Source organism: Ricinus communis, chromosome 1, assembly GCF_019578655.1.
Source record: "Ricinus communis isolate WT05 ecotype wild-type chromosome 1, ASM1957865v1, whole genome shotgun sequence".
Taxonomy (NCBI): Eukaryota; Viridiplantae; Streptophyta; class Magnoliopsida; order Malpighiales; family Euphorbiaceae; genus Ricinus; species Ricinus communis.
The window spans coordinates 35,448,527-35,468,580 of record NC_063256.1 but is presented as its reverse complement, the minus strand read 5'-3'; the positions used below and the strand labels follow the sequence as shown (position 1 = coordinate 35,468,580).

The following is a 20,054-nucleotide window of genomic DNA, read 5'->3' as shown; positions in this document are numbered from 1 at the left end:
GAAGTTCGACATATGCCATGAGAAGAACTTCATCCTTTTCTTCGATGAAAAAATAAAGTTCTTGTTTTATCTTAACTAAGGTATCGAGTTCGAATATTTAAGCATGCAGCTGCGTAGAAACTCTTGAAGTAGTATTTTATCATCCGTAAAAGTGAAACCCGACGCGCTCTGCTCTGGATTACTAAATATAAAAGAACACCTAGGTAGATGGATAGATATAGATAAAAGTTATGGTAAATTGGAAATTCCAACTTGTTGGCAAGGATATGTTCTGTCACTACAATGATTTTTCTTTTCTTTTTCCTCTGTTTCCCTCTTTTGTCAAGCAGGATTGCTTGCTTAAAATGACTTGAGAAAGGCAATGAAGATGACCTATATGCCTAAGAACACTTGGCTTAGATTGCAGAAATGTTGCTCGAAAAGGAAGCAAGCAGGAAAGGGCTTAACGAGGAAGAGCAGAAGGGTAGGGGAATCCATACCCATTACATGATTCTTATTTATGATCAGAATGTCAAATTAAAACTTCCTAGCCATTCAAATCCATACCCATTGTTTGTCTCTTTTTCTTTTTAAATTTATTTATAATCAACATTTTTTTATGACTATATATAAATGATTTTTATATAATAAAATATATAATGATAAAAATGTAAATCCTAAACTGTATTTTTAAGATTGAATTTCGTATTCGAATGGACCTCGTAATCGTAAAAAAGTAGATTTTTAACTATGGGCCTAGCAAGTTTTTATTAATAAAAAAGTTATTTTTATATAGAGTATGCAGTTAAAAATGTTCTAATAGAGATCAAATTGACCCAGAATTAAAATTCTTTAATTTTTTGTGCCTTTTCCTGTCTGTGATGTTGCCAAAGCCTCCAATGCTCCCCAAATCAGGTCACTAAAGATTCAAAGTTGAACCAGCAGTTGCTCCATGTCCTTCTTTACTTTTTGGGAAGGCTTCTTCTGTCTTGGATTGAAAATATTGACCATATGTGTATTTTGATTCTTGAATTGAATTCAGATTCAATTAATTCTGTTGGGACCTCTGAAAAATCTAATTTTTCAAATAAGGGTTGCATTACTGACAACTATTCCCCCTTAAGAAAACCAGATGGGATTTCCTCCATTTAATTATGGTTGTTACAACTTCCAAATCATAATAAAATAATAATAATAAGCCAACAGATAATTTATTTTATGACTATTCATTATCTGCACATGGATCCTTAAATTAGTTATGTCTGAACTCTTTTATTTTCCATGTTAGCTTAAATCAGAAAGAATGATTTGACCATTTCATTATTATAAAAAAATAATAATTATTTCACTCGTTAAATTAGTTGAAGGATGTCAAATTAAGTCTCATTTGATACAATTTTTTGAAATAAAGATTATAATTTTAATTGTTTGAATTTTCTTACAATTTTAAAAATAACTTTTAGAATAAACCCTGTTTTTTTAGGTACTATCAAAAATTGTATTGATCGTATATGATAACATAGATATAACATTTATAATATTATCGTATAGTCGTAAAATTATGGTGGAAATATTAGTTGTTTCGGTGAGGTTGATTTAAACTGTCAAATAATAATATTACATACTATGTTTTAAAAATAACCAATATAATATTATGAACTATTTCACTCTAAATGAAATATATTTATTTATTTTATATTAATTTAAAATATTTAAAATATTTAATTTTTATTTTATGAATAATAATTAATCCAACTATTAATATTTCTGTGCGTAAAATACTTATATTAGTAAATAGAGATGTAAAAGACTCAAATTCAATATTTCAATAACTCACAGGCAATAACTTCAAGAAGTTGAGTTCCTCATTGACAATTATATATAAAAAAAAAACATGTAATTCTTTTATATTATATAGTTTTTGTTTGTTTCTTTTATAAACTCATAACTTTGTCTCAATGTTTTGAATAGAATTTTAGAAAACACAGAGAAAGGGAAAGACATCATTATCACCTTTTAAACTATTATTAAGTATCAAGACGCGTGATGTTGATTTAACTTAGTCAATTGCAAAATGTCATTTTAAGCATGCTAATTACTTTTTATTATTTTAATTTACCCTAATTAATTAATTAATTAATTAATTAATCCCCATCAATACCTGACCAAAATAACTACAAACGTGTTCCATATAATAAATCTAATATTCACATTAACTCTTTTATTTAATAGTGATTAAATATTAATTCACCAAATCACTATCTTCCAAGTCCTAAAATATGAACTAAAACCTACTACTCATGTTCTAATTAAATATAATAAGATTAATATTAATATAAAATCATTAGTAAAAAAAATGCATTATTTAATAAAACTGTCCATTTTTAAATGGTCACATTGAACAGTAATTTCTTTTTATGTTGACACCAAGAATACAACAATTGCAATTTTGTTTTTAATAGTAAATTAATATGATTTTTTTAGCTAAAGAAATGACAATGAAAGCTTATTCATCACCACCACATGACACAATAGCAAAAGCAAATAAAATAATAATAATAATAATAATAATAATAATAATAATAAAGAGAAGAACCATAAGTGTACACATGTCAAATTAAATACTATATCTACTTTATTATATGAATTATTGTCCAACATCCCATTTCTTGGTGTCCTAATTTCTCCCACTCTTATTATTTCTTAATTTTGATAGTGACACCACCCATTCCTATATAATGCTTTGCTTTTATATTTTGTGAGCCTAACCTAATAAATATCATTATACGTTTTTAATAAAATAAATATACATGCATATTTTGTAAAAAGAAAAAAAGAAAATACCCAAACGATTTTATTTTTCTCCTTTACATAAAATCTTAATGAAATTAATTTCTTTTTAAAAAAAAAAGATGTAAATTTGAGAATTTGAGAAAGAGAAAGCAAAATACCTAAAAATAAAAAGTAGAGTTTAGGATTTGAGAATTTTCTATGTTGGCATAGAAGTCAAGAAGAAGTGGCTAATACTTATAATTCATGAAACAGTCATAACATTTGCTTTTGGTTTCTGGATGTTTGGACCCACTAGGAAAAGAGTAACTTCTGTTTCTTTCCTCTCACCTGCCTTTTAACTCTATATAATCTTCCAAATCCTTCACAGCTTAATCCCATATCATATTTCCATTTCTTTCTCTTCCTTCCCTTTAATTTGATTTTCCAAGAAAACCAGTCTCTCTTTCTAATCTTATTTAGTTCTTTAAAGGGTATTTTTTTTATCAAGAATTGGTCATGGCATTTGAAGATCAATATCAGCAATCTATTGTGCCAAAATATGACACTCTTCTCTTTGGTATGCCTTTTTCTCATTTTGATTGTCACCAAACATGATCTTAACAAGCTCAAAATGTTTTATGTAATTACAAATTCTTGCTATTGTTGCAGATGTTGATGATACCCTTTATCCCTTAAGTACTGGTTTCTCAAAGGAAGTTACCAAGAACATTCAAGGTATGCAATTTATAGGTGCATAGCTTTTGATCTTGACCTTACTTCTTTCATTTGTTCAGATCCTTAATAATAAAATGGTTTCTGCTATTGTTCTTGTCTTCAGAATATATGGTTCAGAAGCTTGGTATGCAAGAAAATAAAGTTGCTGCATTAAATCAAGTCTTGTACAGGAACTACGGAACTTCAATGGCAGGTCTCAAGGTAGATACTGTTGTTTTCTGCTATTTGTTTCAAGTTCTATTTCGTTAACTTGACGGTACCTTACAATTTTCTTTTCTTGTTTCTAATCCTTTTCTAGGCTATTGGTTATGATTTTGACAATGATGATTATCACAGGTATAGTTATAAATGTCTCCAATAATCCTTGCCTTTGTATTCTTACATAAATATTATACATATATGCAAATGATCTCAGATTATGAAGTACAATTTACAGTTTTGTTCATTGGAGATTACCTTATGAGAAGCTAAAGCCTGACCATTTTCTGAGGAGTCTTTTGCTTAGCTTGCCAGTCCGCAGAGTGGTAAGTTACAATTGATTTCTTCTGGCCCTGATAGCAATTCCAAATCCATAATTTTATTTCAAATGATGATAATGTTCTGTTTCTTCTTGTAATGAAATAGATTTTCTCAAATGCTGACGAAATCCATGTGGCTAAGACTCTAAGCAAGCTTGGATTGGAAGACTGTTTTGAGAGCATTGTTTGCTTTGAGACCATTAACCCTAATCATAAAACCAGTACCTGTAATGATCAAAGTGAAGTTAAATTTGGAAGTGAAATGCTTGAAAATTTTGAGATTGGTTCAGTACTTCCTAAGACTCCAATTGTCTGCAAACCTTTTGAAAATGCATTTGAGCAGGCCTTTAAGTTGGCTAACATCAATCCTCAAAGAACAGTAAGTGAATTCAAATCATAAATCTCTTTATTAAGTTCTTTCTGTCATATGTTAACCTTAAATGGTACTGAAATCATCTCCAAGGCTGTCATTCGAGTTCGAACCTCAGTCAGAGCACCGGACTAGTCTCCAGGGCTTCTGAGATTACAGGTTTGAACTCTAGAAGGAGCCCAATTAACCAAGAATCTACCACATAGTATGGATGACCTGGAACTATCTGCTGCTGCTTGTTTTCAGGTATTTTTTGATGATAGCATCCGAAACATACAGACAGGGAAGCGAATGGGACTTAAGACTGTGTTGGTAAATTACTCTGCTGCTGCCATCATTTTTCCTTGCATAATTACCTGATTTCAGAACATTATATGTCCTTCCTGATGTTGACAAATAATGGGTTCTAGGTTGGGAGTTCGAACCGGGTTTCCGGGGCAGATCATGTTCTTGAGAGCATCCACAACCTTAAAGAAGCATTGCCAGAACTATGGGAAGCGACTGAGAAGACTAAAACAAGAAAGTATGCAGGAAAGGTTGCCATTGAGACTTCTGTTACAGCCTAACTTATCATTGTATATGTAAACAATTCTGCAGGGAAATTTTTTGTCCCTACTTATGATCATCAATAAAGGGTTTCATTTTTTCTTTTCTTTTAAAGCTGAGAATCACTTATGCAAAGCATGAATTTTCCCTTACTCATTACACCAATATAAAGAAAAATGTTTGTCTACTGATTTATTAAGAGCAGAAACAAAAGATGCCACTTCTCTTCTTGTAAAATGATACATTTTAGCATAGAAATAACAACAATGTTATTACAACAATAAATAATTAGAGGATCTCCTCAACAATTTTGAACACTTAGTGAAGGTATTCAGTTCATACATGATACAACAACTTCATGCTCATATTCTAAAATATATTATGTGATTCCTTACTGAGCTCCTGAACTTTTCAGTTTTATTTTTATTAAAATTGAAATTTAAATCAGCAAGATTGACTCACTTCTACTGCACCTTTGAGAAACATGCCTTGTTACAAGCTTGGATCTACCTACAAAGCTACAACACCTCATTTAAATCTTCATTCTTAACAAGATCAATCAGAATAAGTTGAATCTAAGATGAAGATTGGAAGGCAACAAAGGGACTAACCCCACAAAACAATGAAAAAGACTTTCCACAAAATACACAAATTAACATAATAATAGCATTCCCACTAATTTCTCAAATCATACTCCGCCACTATTATATCGAGTGCATGCCAAAATTAGGCTTGCAAGAGACTTCTTAATTTACCATCATTTCTTAAAATGATTTAGAAGTTATATTTTATTTTTTTAAATATAAAAACGGAGGAAGCGACTCTTAAATATATTTTATTAATTTTTTTTACTTTTTAAATATTTTTTTAAGAGTCACATATTTTTCTTACTTATTTCTTTTATTTTATTTTATTAATATAAATTTAATTAGAAAATAAAATAAAAATATTATTACAATATATATTTCAAAATAAAATAAAATAAAAAATTAATTATTTATAATTTAATAGAAAAATATACGAAGACAATAAAAAATAAATAAAAACAGAGAAAATGGAGTTTGCCAAAGCTAAATCTTTCCTTCTTCTTTTTTTTCTTATCGAATATTACCCACTTTTTAAATAAGAAATTATTTATTTATATTATATTATATTAACATCAATTCTCTTAATTTTTATACGGTAGAATTCTTAATTTTTTATTTTCTCTTTTTTGGTAAGGTAAAAGAAAACGGAGACAAGAAATCCTCATTTCTAGAAGCAAGCAATCCCCTGTGAGTACGTGGCATAGTCATGTGCACTATTTTATACATAACTAATTCTACAACCTCCACGTGTCGACCGACCACTCTTAACTTCTTGTCGGTTATGAACTTTAAATAATACAGGCGGAAAAGTCTTGCACACAAATTGTACACGTGTCGAGCTCTGATACGGCATAGCTAAGAGAGAGTCAATGGTTCCAACATTTGCGTGTTTTCTAGACTTCACATCCAATCAAAACTAATTACTCTTACGTTTTCTTTTTTCCACTATTTAAAGGAACCCGAACTCCCATTTTATTTTCTTCTTTCTTCTTTCACATTTTGTTAGTGATACCTTCTCTTTACATTTTAACATTGTATTGTGGTTCTGCAATCTTTCTGGTAAATGGGTTTTCTTGTCTTATTCTTTTTCTTTATTGGGTATTTTTCTGGCTCTCGTTTGGCTTACGAAGCACAGATTTTTATTTTTCTTTTCCAGTTTTTGTTTAGTTTGGTTTTCGGGTGCAATTTTAATGTTCTTGCTGTTATTGTATAATGTTGCTTGTATGATGCATTGTTCAGGGTGTAAATGCTCTTGATCTGGCATTTTTTTTTTTAATTTTTCATTTCTTCTTCTTCTTGGGAATTTGAGTGGTTTTTCTCTTTAAAAAATTTTAATCGGGATATTTTTAGTATTATTACTTAAGCAATGTATACATATGGTATTCTGGTTTATTCACTTATCTTTTTGGTGTAATTTTTGGAGTTGAATAAAGAAAAATGGAGTATGAAGGAAACCAGCAACATGTTCTGGAGAAGTATGAGTGTCTCCTTTTTGGTAAGTCTCTCATATTCCTTTTCTGGAAAAGAATAAAATAAAGATCTTTCCCTTTTGTGATTGTTATTTTGGAAACTAAAATTGTCTTCTTGTTAGTGTTTATCATGATAATGGGTTTTAACTTTTAATTGACATTCAGATGTAGATGACACTCTTTATCCTTTGAGGTCTGGTTTGTCACAGCATGTCACTAAGAACATTCAAGGTAATTTCTTCTAGAATTTGTCTGATGCAGTGATGCTTAATTGCTTATATGTTTTTGGATTTTTCGGTATGTTGTTATTCCTTATGATAAATTGTTGTTCCTGTAGAATATATGGTTCAAAAGCTTGGCATTGAGGAAAGTAAAGTTGCAGAATTGTGTGTTTCCTTGTACAAGCTCTATGGAACTACATTGGCTGGTCTAAGGGTAAGATTTGAAGAAACCTATTGTGGGTTTTGTTCTTGGTGTGCTTTTTGTAGAGTTATCTTGATTGAAAGTCTTGCTTTTTTCTTTTTTCTTTTTTCTTTTTTGTGGATTTTCTTATCTCCAGGCTATTGGGCATAATATTGACTATGATGACTTCCATAGGTAATTGTCTCTCTGTTTTTATGTCTATTTGTATGGATTTACTGATTGCACTTGGTCTAATACTTTGTCTATTATACAGTTTCGTTCATGGAAGATTGCCTTATGATATCCTAAAACCTGACCCTGTTCTTAGAAATCTCTTACACAGCTTACCAGTTCGGAAAATTGTAAGTCTCATTTTCTTGTTACATTTGCATGATGAACTGCTGCATGGTGATGCATATGGTTTTCCATTAAGGTTTTTTCATGTCGTGATAAAATGATAATGATTCAATCTCTTTGTAAAGGTTTTCACCAATGCAGATAAAACACATGCCAGCAGGGTCCTCAGTAGACTGGGCTTGGAGGATTGCTTTGAAGGGATCTTGTCCTTTGAGACATTAAATAACACTACCAAAGGCAATGAATCTGTCAATGAGGATGAAAATGGAGTCTTCGATATCAATGAGTACACAGCTGCTCCTAATGCTGGACTTGCGCTTCCGAGGTCCCCAGTTGTCTGCAAACCATTTGAAGACGCCTTTGAGCAGGTTTTCAAGATTACCAGCATCAACCCGCAGAGAACTGTAAGTGGATTATTTTAGCTATGTACACTATTGGTAGGATTTAGACCTGAAGCCATCTTTGTCCTATTGACCACAGCTACTCTCAGTACTTTCTGGTTTATGTGTTCCTGGCTAGTCCCTCAGAATTTAGAATCCTTCATTGACAATGTGTTTTCTTGCTTTCCAGTTGTTCTTTGATGATAGCATCCGTAATTTACAGACCGGGAAACGATTGGGTCTCACCACTGTGTGGGTAAGCTAATGATATCAAACTCTGAGCAAAATGTTATTCCAAGATGTTTCTGTTCTTCTTCTTTCTTTCCCTCATTTCTTTTCATCCCTGAAATTGTGGTTGTTAACCAAACTTCCATGCTGCGAGTTCAGGTGGGCTCTTCTCATCGAACTGAAGGTGTGGACTATGCACTAGAGAGCATCCACAATATTAAGGAAGCACTGCCGGAGCTCTGGGATGCGAATGAGAAGTCTGACGGTGTCAGGTATTCAGGAAGGGTGGCAATTGAGACATCAGTGAAAGCATAGCTTATATGTTGATGGGGATTTCTTATAAAAAAAAAAAAAAAGAAACTAAGTATGTAAGGGTCAGTACGTTGATCTTTGTAAAATTGTAACAGTTGGGCCATTGAGCTTTCACATTTGCTACTGATGTTCTATGTAATATGGAAAGTACCTGGCTAATGTGGCTTTAAATCATGGATTTGTGTGTTCCTTCCACTAGATGTAGGGTGATAGAGGGTGGTGCTTATAAATATATTAAGAATTTATTTAATATCTAATTTTTAATATAATATTAATTTTTATAATTTTTTATTTTATAATTTTTTATTTTATAATTTTAAAAAACTTAAAATAGTATAATTTTGAAAGAATATAAAAAAGCATCTTATTTCCCTTTGCGCTGCTGGAGAATCATGTAGCCATGTTATAAGCATTGCTGGTTTGGTGTTCAACACTTTCTTGCCAACCTAGTGATGGTATTTGGCCCATTGGGTTGTTATGGTACGAGTAATGAGGCCCTCAAGTGTTGAAGAATGTCTGTTATTTTTACTATAGTTGCTTCTCTCCTGCTGCTTATGAAATGCAAGGAAATTCATGCAGTACTCTGGAATTAATTATTATCTTCTAAAAAAGTTGGTGATATCAGTTTCTTTTGCTTTCTTTATAAAGAAAGACAAAACATAATTGATAACTGATAGCACAATGAATTTTGATCCGTCAAGGTATAATATAACCAAACTCTAGAATTACATTATTTATTCCTATAAACCGTGGACTATTGTCGCTTCTATCCCCATTTATGGTTTATAAACATAATTACATAGCAATAATGATAATAATAAAAAATGGAGTTCACTCCACAAAATCACCATAACAAGTTTCTTCTAGCTTCTATCTCAAAAATGAGTTTCTTCTAGCTTCTATTCAAAAAATGATGAATTCTGAAAAGTTTAATTGATTTAATCATTTCAAAGAGTATCTCTTCCCTGTGAATGCTTGGAACTTGGGTGGTTCTGCCTTCTGAGGAGCTTCTGGACTGCTCTTCTTTGCCGCAATCTAGGAATGAGAAAGTCAATGCTAATCAATTTACAGCAGAAGTACATCAGCAAAATATGCAATTCTTCATTATGCATTGGACGAAATATCGGCGCATCTTGTAACATCACAAGCAAAAAAATACATACCTCTCGTGCTTCATTTTGGGGTTGGTTTGCATTTGACCCAAAGATGAGCTTCCCCGAGTGAGACCGAGATGCAGCGTTTGATGGCTTGGAGCCCCTGATATCTGTCCCAGCCTCTGATTGGTGTTGTTTCAGCACTGGTTCAGTAACTGCTGCAACTGGTTGTGTTGATAGTTTTCCATCCAAGCGTCTTGCGGCACCACTGAAAGGACTGAATTTTGGTATCTTTTTGGCTGGCTCTTCTTCAACTGGATGTTAAAGATTAATACCCATTAGTTAGAAAAGCTCACTAGTTGTAAGATATTTAAATACTTAAGATGAATTTCAGGAATTTGACAAACTTTCTGAATAACCTTTAGGACGCGTCTGGTTTGACCTAGGAGACGGTGATGGCTTTTCAGGTTCTTTATAATCAAGAGGGGGAGCAAAATCCACCTCGCAATCCGTTTCAATAATACTAACTGCAGGGGATGGTTTTGTTTCAACTATATCAATGTAATATTTCTTGTTGTTATAAGCAACCATTATGGTATCACCAGTTGTTAAACAAGAGTAGTTCCTCAATGAAGTCTCTAAGCTGCAAGCAAAAGTAAGCAAGGGAGAAATGAATACACACCAATGATTCTTAATCTTTCTACCATCAAAAGAAAAGAGAGAAGTAATAGACCAACATTGCTTTGGGGTTGGAGATATCTAAGAAATCTGTTGTGTGGGGCTGCAGCTTTACATAAGTTCCCTTCATGAGGCTAGCATTTTTCAATTGCACAAGGTCTCCTTCTTGAAGGAGCATGTTTTCCATCATCTGAAAGTGTATAGAATAAACAAGTAGATGAATAAATAAGTAGCACAATACCAGAATCACAACTAAAACATACCCCATAAGGTAAAAATATCTGACTGACAAGTAGCAGAATATCAGAATTGCGAATGGACATACCCAATACGGCAAGAATATTAGGCCTTCATCTGCAACGAATTCCAGAACTCCGCAATGTGTAACTCGCTCAGCAGAGGGATTTCGAAGTTCGAATAGCATTGGGTAGTCAATGTGCAAAGAAGCTGGAAATAAAACATTTAATCTTGTTATTGACACCGTGATAATATGTAATAACAAATAAATACACAAAAAAGAAAGGATCTATCCAAACACATGAACAGTGTACAAAAAGAACGAAGCAAAGTAAAAATATTGAGAATTAATTATATGCTTACCAAGTTGATCAAGTGCTGAGGGAGGCATAATAACTGGAAACAATTCAAACAGTTAAAAACCAATTAATTTGAAAAACAATGCAAGCAAAAAAGGGGGAAACAAAAGTAGAGGTGGAAAATATTGTAGAGAGTAGACAAACATACTTTTATCACCCTTTTCCAAATGCGGCTGCAAAATAAAAATGAGTTAAGAATTCGAAGTGAAGATTCGAGGAGTGTGTAGTATTTAGCAAGCTAACTCGAGCATGAGAATAAAATGAAACATGCCAAAAAGTAATAATTGCAGATTAAGAGATGTAATATGTCTTCTTTAATTAGACATATAGCTATAAGGAGACTAAGAAAACCAACAAACCCATCACTACCAACTCTAGAATCATTACAAGAAAATTCAGTAGATGTTTATCAAACCTTGTCAATAAAAGAGCCAGGGTAACAACGATAGCTGCGTTCAAACATTGAGCTGTTGTGAGCTAGGTGATCCTGCAATTGTTCAAATAAATGATCAGATGGGGGCATAAATAGATATTACAGCGTTTTAACTGAACAAAAGAAAAAAAAAAAAAAAACTGGTAACACTTGAGCAAGAACATAATTTGAAAAGATAAACAAGGATCATGTTTTAACTTTTTTCCTTTTTTGTTTTGTTTGACTAATTCCAAAACTTGCATGCTATGAGAATGACACTCATAATTTCAAATGGTCAAAATGACAGCTCAAGAAAACACAAACAATTCATAGGAAAAGGAAAAAGTATCTTAATATCAACAACTGAGGCAGTCCTTTCAGTTGGTGATTAGATAAGTGATCATGTCCATACTTGAGTTCATAACCATAATCATAGACTCATAATCAATAATCAATAGAACCCAAACTAAATAGATGGCAACGGGTAATTAACATTACCATAATTTATCTGTACTGAAACAGCTCCTATCCACAAAGATGTCCACCGGGAAAAAAATCCAAGTTAATGTAAAAAAAAAAAAAAAAAAAGAGAGAGAACCCAATTCACAAAACAATAAATCAAACCTTAAAAAACATTAGTTTACAATATCATTACAAAACACAAATACACATACACAGAAAAGGAAAAAAAAAAAACAAATAAGCATTAGTTTCTTTATAACCCACGAGATGAAAAAAAGAAAAAACAGAGAGGGAGAGAGAAAAAGAATCGAGAAACATTGGATATACAAACAAACCTAAGACGATGATGGAATTAGGAATTGAAAAGAGTAGACTCTGGTGCGTTTTGGTTTTTGTTGTTGCTGATGCGGTCGAGTGTGAGTGTGAGTGTGGTTTGGTTTGATTGCTTTTATAGGTAAGGAGAGAGCCTAATGTATGGATATTCATAAATTCCTATTCCTGTAGGAATCCTTTTCTCGGGGGTCGATGGAGTAGGAGACATTAATTCCTTCCTGACTAGGAATATATATAAAATTAATTCTAGATTAATAATAATTTTAAATTGGTAATTTAAAATTATTATCTTATTCTTAAACTGAAGTGGGCAAGTCAAAGACATAATCGGGCCAGCCCATAGCCCGTACTCATTCTAAAAAGACAAGCCCACTCGCTGTAACAAAACGCACCAGAAATTGGGGAAAGTCTTAAGCCCTAAATCAAAAAGTTAAGACTTTTTCTATTGGAATCCTAGTCGAACAACGGTTTTGGAACAACGCACACAGAATACAAAAAAAAAAAAAGAAGAAGAAGAAGAAGAAGGGCTGCTTCCTTTTTGCTCTTGGGTAAAGTTCGTTCATTTTTGGGTCTTTGCTTCTCTTCGTAGCACAATTTTGAATATGGCAAAGCGTGAGATATCAAGTACTTTGAGGAACTTGAAGGTAATAATTAACTTATAAAGACATTAGTCTTTTTGTTCTTGATGTAATTGATTGGGGATTTGGACAGGGTTTGATTTAGTTTTTCTGGGTTTGCGTTACTTTATTAAAAGTTCTTTCTTTTTTTGTTCTTTTTTTTTTGGGGAGGGAGGGGGTGGGGGGGAAATTATGCTTGTGCTGATATGGGATTTTCTTTTTTGATTTGTTGTTAAAAATTTGTTATCTTATAGTTTATGCAAAGGGCGGTTGTGAGGGAGGAAAAAGCTAAGAAACAAGAAGAGGAGAAACCTGATGGGAATTTCTTTTCCCCTGGTACTATTAGGAAGTGGTAATGTTGCTTTTACTAGTAGTTTTTGCTTCTTGACTTGTAAGTTGAATACAATCTTTAAATCGTTGTAGTAATTCTTATTTGGCTTGCGCTAGCGAGTACATTACCATCAATATATATTGGGCTTTTTAATGGTTTATTTTCTCTCTGGATAATTGTATGTGAAAGAAATTATATTTGAAACACTGGAAATGGTCTTGGGGTAAACATCAGCTTCTTAAGCTTTTACTTCTTTTGTTGTTGTGCTGGAAGCCTTTAGTAGCTAGGTCCCATAAACTAAATAGCTCAATTTTAGATGTGCTGAGATCTCAGTTAAGGTCCTTGTTGTCATAGGCTAGAGTTTCATATTCCTTGTATTGAAGTTCTTATGAATGCAGGTTAAGGTACATTATACAATGTACCTTGCTTGATTAGCTCATTCATTTGTATAATCTAATTCTTAATTTCATAGTACCGGATTTTTATGGATCAGTTACAATGCTTTTGTATTTGTGTAGTGTGGTAATAATGGAAGGGGATCCCCATCCAGGAGCATCTATAGGACGGATGTCATTTCAAAGTTTTAATCCTTCTGTGGATGTGAGTATAAAGATTGAGTAACCTGAAAAATTTTATCCAATGATAGTCGCCTCCTGAGCTTCATTTGTGGCTTATGCTCTCCTCACCCCAAATCAATTGTCTTGGTAGAAACTAAATGAAGATACAACAAACCTTGGTCAGCCTAAAGTGTCTGATGTGTACGTCTCTACCTCCAGTGGTCAGAGTGGAGGAACATCTTTTAGGTGGGTAGTTTTGATTTCTTAGCATCACTTTTACTCTTGGTTTGTAGTTCCTTACGTAATTGTTCATAAAATGAAAAATGTCTTGGTTTATACTGGGGCAGTAAGACTTGTATGATCTGATACATGCTGGACATGGGTCTGAATGTAAATTTTAAAGGTTTTATTTTATTTTATTTTATTTGTTTAATGGCATTGCTGCAATTTATAGAAAATGTGGCCATAGGAGGATAGAGACATATGATGTGTAGCTCATCCCAGATGGTCATGTGGGCATTATCTAGTCAATTATTTATGTTGAACTGTTAACTAATCTGACTTTGTTTCTCTTTTTGACTGTTTAGTTCAGTTGTAGTTGATTATTCTCATTACTTTAAAGAATAGGAGATGCATGGGTAATAAGTAGGTTACTGTAATGAGCAATTAAAAGAAGACAAACAAATATACACATGGTAATAAATGGTGAATGCAGTAACAGAAACTTAGAATATTATCATGCTTGCACATGCGCACAGTGTGTGAGAAACTTTTCTTTTCATTTCTGTGTTTTTCTTTTAGAAAAGAAAATTGTTGTACTATTTGGAGTTCTGCAACCCATTTACATCTTTCTCTTTGTGTTTTGGCAGAGGGAATGGATCATCACTGAATGGAGCAGAGTGCTCAAACACTGGTAATGCAAAATCTGATGGAGACCTTAAACGAAAACAATCTGATGTAGTACCTGAATCACCACACAAAAATAAATCACCAAAAACTGAAGGTAGCCAACAGTCGTCTCCAAATAGCAATAAGGGGTCCTTCAAGCAACCAAAGCGTGAAAAGCTGGACTGGAGTGTGCTCAGACCAAAAAGTCAAAACAATCAAAATAAGAGAGGGTGAGCTAGGGAGTTTATCTTAATAGCTGCAGAATTTCCTTCTTTTATTGTCAAGTTCTAATTCTTTTTAGCCAAATCCTAACAGTTGATGTTGTATTGTTGTACTTCTGTTTCTGTACCTTGTTTTACCTTTTAAGCTAAAGAATTTACCCGTAGTATGATAATATAGAATACTATATTTTTGCCATTGCATTATTTTTCAATATGCGGACTTTTTTACAAGGATTTCATTTCTGGCTATTCTCTCTCTCTCTCTCTCTCTCCTCTTGTTCTCCCTCGCACGCATGCATGATTCTAGCAAATAAGATTCTACGAGTTTTTTTATCTACTGATGACATTGCACCATTTATAGTAGGATGAAGAGAGTGCATCCATATCTTTCTAAGTGCTGGGATAGAAATGGTTTCCCCACATTGTTGCCTTTCTGTCTCAAATTTGTTTTGAAAGGGTGAAGCATAAAAACTTAACAAAAACATACCAGTGAAAAATCTGTCAGCCACCGCTTCTAATCTTGGATATCTTTCCTCTTTATCATTCCTTAGAAAGGTGTTGTTCCTTAGATGTCAGGTCCTTGAATCTATGTTGTAGTTTCAGACGATTTTTAGTGGTACTACCTGTGTCTATGTGCTGCGGAGTTGTTATTGCCACGGTTACACCCATCATTCTGCTACAAACTTGTGTGACTGTGGCTAGATGATAATTCATTCACATAATCTTGATTTCAAGATTCAAGAATTGATTCATGGTAAAATCTAAATATCCGGTTGAACTTGGAATATCTCGTGTAAGCTGTTGCCTGTTAGTGTTTTATCTGTCAAGAAACAAGAACTGACCTGGGTAACTAGACAAAGATCAGACACAAACAACATCACATGAGAATATAACAATAAACAGATCGAGCAAACAAAAAGCAATTCCCACAATTGCAGAATAAAACCAAAACAGAAGAGCATCCCTCAAACAGAACACAGCTGTAAGTGGAAGAATATTCAAAGCAAACCTGTCTAGCATGGCAGTAGTTATTAATTCTTTAGTGAGAGAAAGTTAAGGGATCATCACTAAAAGTGAAGGAATCATTACCTAGTACTGGACCATGTTCTTGGTGTGAGCCTCATAGGACTCTGTACTCAGGAGAAGCATGTGGTTGCCATCCTAGGTAATATTTTCATTAGCCAAAAAAAAAAAAGAAGAATCTTCCTGTCAAGTTCCTAAAAAGAGACAAAAGTAGCCGTCACTTAACCTCTGATTGGCTCCTTCAGAAATTTAAGTAGCTAGTGCTGGTAGTGGTAGGTATAATGGGGTCAGTTGGAAAACCAAAAAAAAAAAAAAATGAAAAGAAAAGAAAAGCTGTTTCATATGAATGAGAGAACTAGATTATGAATGAGATAATTTGGAAATGTTAATGCAAGTTCCACCATCAGAGTGATAAAAATAAACAAATGCATAAGAGACCAATAAAGATTTAGAAAGATGAGCATCAACTACGAAGCTAGTGCATCTTCAGGAAGATTATGAAATTTCATTGCAAGTCATGCTTCAACTGGAGAAGTAAAAATGAAACAACAAAACCTAGTTTTTAGTTTTAATCATGAACAGGTTTCCAAACTGCAAGCGCATAAATAATTCTCCCTTTCCACCCTTGTAACATCCACTGACTATCTTCATCAACAATGAAGTTCTTATTGTAATTTGATTTGACAGTAGTTATCACCTTCTTCATGATCTCCTGATCTAATGGAAGCTGCCTAAACCCAGCCCTTATGTTTCGAGCTTGCCACTGTCTATAAGTCTCTGGCCTTTCAACCCTCTCCCCACCCTCACAAGCAATCACATTCACTGCATACCTTCCAAATACTTCTTTCTCAAACATCATTCTTTCAGGTTCCTCGCGGGGAATGGTTGAATCGATCATGTCGAACAGTGCTGAGAAGTGAAACAGGGCGTCTCGAAAGCGTGTGAGGAAGAAAGGTGCATTGTAAGTACCATTAACTACTCCATGGATGAAGATATCCGGGTTGATTCTCCTCATCAGTTTTAGAATACTGTCTCTCATGCTGTTCACCACCATTGTGTCATCAGGAATGTTCTTTAAGCGATACAAACAATTAACGACAATCATCTCATTTCTGTCTATCTTGAAATCCTCATATTGTATACTTTCCCAGTTCTGTGCTATGGAATCATATTCAAATGGAACATTAAATCTCTCACAATACTTGCTTAAGCGACGGCCTGTTTCTTCAACCCTTTCTGCAGGTCGGAAACCTGGTTGAGGAAACTCAATTCCTGTAATATGCAACCTGGGAGGTCCACCATGTCTTGTTGACAGATCCTCAATCAGGCAAGGCCATTGAAAACCATAAAGAATTCCAAAATCAATGATGTGAAGCCTTGTTGTTTTCTCTGCTAGTTTCATGATAGTTTCGTTAGCATAAAGATGTGACATTGTCTGGAAAGGGCATGCTGTAGTATATGCATGGTAAGCTTTTAGCATACCAGCAGCTGATGTTGTACTATTTACAGCGGGTGCATATCCGGGTGTTCCAGTGCCAGCTAACCTTGCCTCCAACCCATTGGCGAAGAAATGTGCTAATCTTTGGTTTCCATCGCCAAAAGGGGAAGAATATTGCTTTATCTGTCTTAGCAGCTCCTTTGCAGTCGTTTGGTCATCATTAGCCACAGCTTGTGCACACTGAGGTAAGACAGTCCAAAGATCCATCATGTCCCTTTTATTGCTACCACGTTTCTTTGTTCGAGCTGTTCTACGGTTTGACCCTTCTGTCCGTCCATGATTCTTCTCCTGTCCATCGCCACCACCTTGTAATGCATTTTGAGTAACACAAGATGCAGAGTCGTTGTTTCTTGCTTGACACAGCAGCACCTCATCGAATATCTTCGTATCCTCGGGCTGTTCAACAGAAAATGCAGAATGCTTGTTGCTTCTCCCTTCTACACAGGCACTTTCCTCCCGCTGATGATGTTTCCTATCCCTTGAACTACTAAAAGAGCAACAACCTCTTGCATAATCCTTCGTTTGAGACTCTGATAGAAGCAAAGAATCATCATTAGAGAATGACCTACAATATAAATCTGGAACCTGGATAGCATTTTCGAGGTGGCCTGCAGAATAATTTCGTTGACAAGAGAATTCAAATTCTGATTGATCAAAAATCCAACTGGAGTCCACCAAGTTGATAGAAGTAGCATAGTCTTTGCTGATTTTAGTACTTCCACATCCACACCAAGTGCTTGTACCCTCTAGGCTGTGAATGTTTTGATCAAGGAAAGGTGATTGATCCAAAGAAGCGGGATATTTCTGGCCAAGAACATCATAGAAGGATTTCTCAGCAGCTTGCAGTGCTAAGCAGTCCTCAAACATAAAGTTCTTACTCTCTAATTCTTCTTCCATTAGCATATCACTAATGTATTTGAGAACAACATTGGAGATATCACTATTATCAGGCGAGTCTAGTTCGAAGCTTGAGCTTGTAGAGGTCGCTGAGTCACTACTTAACGCATGTGCATTTTTTGGATGCAGAGATCGATAAGGATCTACAACAGAGCTGTGATTCAGTTTGAAACCATTAACAAGATGCTGATTTGGAAGGACTGACATAGTGCCATATTCAAATCTGAATCCGGACATGGCCCCTGGAGGTGCTCGGAGTAGAGCATCATCCATAAAGAATTAGCTGATGGAATCAAACAAAAAATTGATTCTGAAAGTTCTGTTTCTCCTTTCCAGTTACTGGGGAAATGAGAGGCACTGAAAATTCTGGCTCAGTAATACTAGGATTGAAAGAGAGTATGGGGGGAAGAAAGGGAAACAACACAATTCAATACACCTTTTACAGTGAAGAAAGCAAGAAGCTAGAAGGAAGCACTGGTTTCAGCTTGTTGAGAATGAACGGGAATGATATAGGAGAGTCTCATTTGCCCTTTATCTTAAAGAAGCCAATGGGTATACACCAATTAGCTGCCCAGATTGTAAGGATCAGCTTTACCCAATGAGAGATGCAAAATGTTAGAATAAAAATATGCAAATAGTTGACAAGTTAACTTTTAAGAATCTGGATCCACAAGTTACTGACATGTGGAGAAGTGGATGCATATAGTGGGGGTTATGGGAACTAAGTTCCCATCATTATGTCTTAATTAATTCCTTAAACTAATGTATTCCTTAGTTTAGCTATTCCTGATATAAAAGTAGACTTTTTCTTTTCTATTTTTATGCTTTTTGTTTGGGAGGCAAAAACATATAATTACACCATGTTCTTTTTGTAAGGTCCACCTACCAGAGATTCATATTTGCTTTCATATCCTACCCCCTGCCTTTTATTTATATATGTACTGATGAATGTATGGCATAGACTATATTTGTTGGCTTTTCATAATCCTCCAATGACTGGTCATTTAGCTGCAATTACTTAATACACTAGCTTTGAAATAATCCTCCAATGACTAGTCATTTAGCTGCAAATAGCTTATATTTATGAAACTTCTGGTATGTTCCCCCCTCAACTCTTCCTGCTCCTGTGTATGTGCCATTAGAATAAAAATATATTAGACAAAAATAGCAGTTGGTGTGTGTGCCTGGTGTTCATGTTTCAAGAATTCTGGAATCTAGAGTTTGATCTAGATGTTACTGCAGCAATTACTGTATATACTCCAGAAGCATGCGGAGTTTCTGATATTTCTTTTTAATACCCTCTGGTATTTAATTATAATTGGTTGCCTAAAATCACTAAAAAATGTCTTAAAAGTTCAAGACACAGAAATTTCTTTTTGGTAATACTTTAGTAGTTTTTGAAATCTTGGGAATGCTTCCTGTTTTAGCTGCACCTATTATGGAAAATAGCATTGGGTTTTTGGGCATGTAGAGGGCCTCTATTTAGCAGGTCCAATCAAACATTATACCAAACTGGTGAGCTCAAGAGGAGTGATGGGTGGTTCTTTGTCTGCTATGACCAACCTTAATTACAATCTCTTCAACTATTCTGCAAATTCTGATGGTAATTTGTTTGTGGCTTATTCTATATTGAATGAGGCCTTTGGATTATTAGGCATTTTCTCAACTTCAATGTTTTGCTCTTAGCAGAGAATCTTTATGAGTATATTATAATTTTTCCCTTCTCCTTTTGTTATAAACCCATGAATGATATTCTTTTTAATGGTATAACACAGAATACAAGTAGAGATAT

At 34.0% G+C, this 20,054-nt stretch overlaps 5 protein-coding genes across 10 annotated transcripts; 3 read left to right on the top strand and 2 right to left on the bottom strand.

Annotated features, from left to right (window-relative positions):
• Positions 1-3,146: 3,146 nt before the first annotated feature.
• LOC8287876 lies at positions 3,147-5,034 on the top strand. The gene is made up of 8 exons (XM_002533698.4): positions 3,147-3,328; positions 3,421-3,486; positions 3,590-3,687; positions 3,785-3,822; positions 3,923-4,010; positions 4,111-4,383; positions 4,621-4,686; positions 4,785-5,034. The coding sequence occupies exons 1-8, from the start codon at positions 3,268-3,270 to the stop codon at positions 4,938-4,940; spliced, it is 846 nt and encodes a 281-aa protein (XP_002533744.2). The 5' UTR covers positions 3,147-3,267; the 3' UTR covers positions 4,941-5,034.
• A 1,396-nt stretch (positions 5,035-6,430) lies between these two features.
• LOC8287877 (uncharacterized protein C24B11.05) lies at positions 6,431-8,829 on the top strand. 2 transcript variants are annotated; one of them, XM_002533699.4, is made up of 9 exons: positions 6,431-6,566; positions 6,941-7,002; positions 7,142-7,207; positions 7,314-7,411; positions 7,536-7,573; positions 7,653-7,740; positions 7,861-8,139; positions 8,306-8,371; positions 8,503-8,829. In XM_002533699.4, exons 2-9 carry the CDS (start codon positions 6,945-6,947, stop codon positions 8,656-8,658), a joined length of 849 nt encoding a protein of 282 aa, XP_002533745.2. In that variant the 5' UTR covers positions 6,431-6,566; positions 6,941-6,944; the 3' UTR covers positions 8,659-8,829. The 2 variants fall into 2 exon arrangements, with proteins under 2 accessions (XP_002533745.2, XP_015583590.2); XM_015728104.3 differs by having other exon boundaries at positions 6,448-6,566; positions 6,931-7,002.
• A 502-nt stretch (positions 8,830-9,331) lies between these two features.
• On the bottom strand, positions 9,332-12,628 carry LOC8287875 (ubiquitin recognition factor in ER-associated degradation protein 1). 4 transcript variants are annotated; one of them, XM_015728102.3, is made up of 10 exons: positions 12,233-12,489; positions 11,934-11,960; positions 11,439-11,510; positions 11,172-11,196; positions 11,028-11,060; positions 10,753-10,874; positions 10,487-10,617; positions 10,157-10,392; positions 9,819-10,063; positions 9,332-9,690 (listed from the first exon to the last, which is right to left on the bottom strand). In XM_015728102.3, the coding sequence occupies exons 2-10, from the start codon at positions 11,934-11,936 to the stop codon at positions 9,598-9,600; spliced, it is 960 nt and encodes a 319-aa protein (XP_015583588.1). In that variant the 5' UTR covers positions 11,937-11,960; positions 12,233-12,489; the 3' UTR covers positions 9,332-9,597. The 4 variants fall into 4 exon arrangements, with proteins under 4 accessions (XP_015583588.1, XP_002533746.1, XP_048235830.1 ...); XM_002533700.4 differs by having other exon boundaries at positions 10,169-10,392; positions 12,233-12,469; XM_048379873.1 differs by having other exon boundaries at positions 10,169-10,392; positions 10,487-10,874; positions 12,233-12,628.
• A 46-nt stretch (positions 12,629-12,674) lies between these two features.
• Positions 12,675-15,040, top strand: LOC8287878. The gene is made up of 5 exons (XM_002533701.4): positions 12,675-12,874; positions 13,102-13,199; positions 13,697-13,778; positions 13,887-13,981; positions 14,605-15,040. The coding sequence occupies exons 1-5, from the start codon at positions 12,833-12,835 to the stop codon at positions 14,855-14,857; spliced, it is 570 nt and encodes a 189-aa protein (XP_002533747.1). The 5' UTR covers positions 12,675-12,832; the 3' UTR covers positions 14,858-15,040.
• Positions 15,041-15,065: 25 nt separating this feature from the next.
• LOC8287879 (scarecrow-like protein 33) lies at positions 15,066-18,861 on the bottom strand. Of its 2 annotated transcripts, none has more exons than XM_025159870.2 (2): positions 15,934-18,861; positions 15,066-15,694 (listed from the first exon to the last, which is right to left on the bottom strand). In XM_025159870.2, exon 1 carries the CDS (start codon positions 18,533-18,535, stop codon positions 16,436-16,438), a length of 2,100 nt encoding a protein of 699 aa, XP_025015638.2. In that variant the 5' UTR covers positions 18,536-18,861; the 3' UTR covers positions 15,066-15,694; positions 15,934-16,435. The 2 variants fall into 2 exon arrangements, with proteins under 2 accessions (XP_025015638.2, XP_048235823.1); XM_048379866.1 differs by having other exon boundaries at positions 15,066-15,664.
• Between the last annotated feature and the right edge of the window lie 1,193 nt (positions 18,862-20,054).

What these genes read in the sequence shown, in the direction of transcription:
- LOC8287876 (XM_002533698.4), top strand. Translation starts at nt 3,268, where the DNA reads ATGGCATTTGAAGATCAATATCAGCAATCTATTGTGCCAAAATATGAC. An exon ending in AGTTACCAAGAACATTCAAG is followed by an intron (nt 3,487 to 3,589) that starts GTATGCAATTTA and finishes TCTTGTCTTCAG; the next exon opens with AATATATGGTTCAGAAGCTT. An exon ending in GACAATGATGATTATCACAG is followed by an intron (nt 3,823 to 3,922) that starts GTATAGTTATAA and finishes TACAATTTACAG; the next exon opens with TTTTGTTCATTGGAGATTAC.
- LOC8287877 (XM_002533699.4), top strand. Translation starts at nt 6,945, where the DNA reads ATGGAGTATGAAGGAAACCAGCAACATGTTCTGGAGAAGTATGAGTGT. An exon ending in TGTCACTAAGAACATTCAAG is followed by an intron (nt 7,208 to 7,313) that starts GTAATTTCTTCT and finishes TTGTTCCTGTAG; the next exon opens with AATATATGGTTCAAAAGCTT. An exon ending in GCATCAACCCGCAGAGAACT is followed by an intron (nt 8,140 to 8,305) that starts GTAAGTGGATTA and finishes CTTGCTTTCCAG; the next exon opens with TTGTTCTTTGATGATAGCAT.
- LOC8287875 (XM_048379873.1), bottom strand. An exon ending in TTTGGAAAAGGGTGATAAAA is followed by an intron (nt 11,061 to 11,171) that starts GTATGTTTGTCT and finishes AATTGTTTCCAG; the next exon opens with TTATTATGCCTCCCTCAGCA. An exon ending in CTCAGCACTTGATCAACTTG is followed by an intron (nt 10,875 to 11,027) that starts GTAAGCATATAA and finishes TTTTATTTCCAG; the next exon opens with CTTCTTTGCACATTGACTAC.
- LOC8287879 (XM_025159870.2), bottom strand. Translation starts at nt 18,535, where the DNA reads ATGGATGATGCTCTACTCCGAGCACCTCCAGGGGCCATGTCCGGATTC.
- LOC8287878 (XM_002533701.4), top strand. Translation starts at nt 12,833, where the DNA reads ATGGCAAAGCGTGAGATATCAAGTACTTTGAGGAACTTGAAG. An exon ending in GTACTTTGAGGAACTTGAAG is followed by an intron (nt 12,875 to 13,101) that starts GTAATAATTAAC and finishes GTTATCTTATAG; the next exon opens with TTTATGCAAAGGGCGGTTGT. An exon ending in GTTTTAATCCTTCTGTGGAT is followed by an intron (nt 13,779 to 13,886) that starts GTGAGTATAAAG and finishes TTGTCTTGGTAG; the next exon opens with AAACTAAATGAAGATACAAC.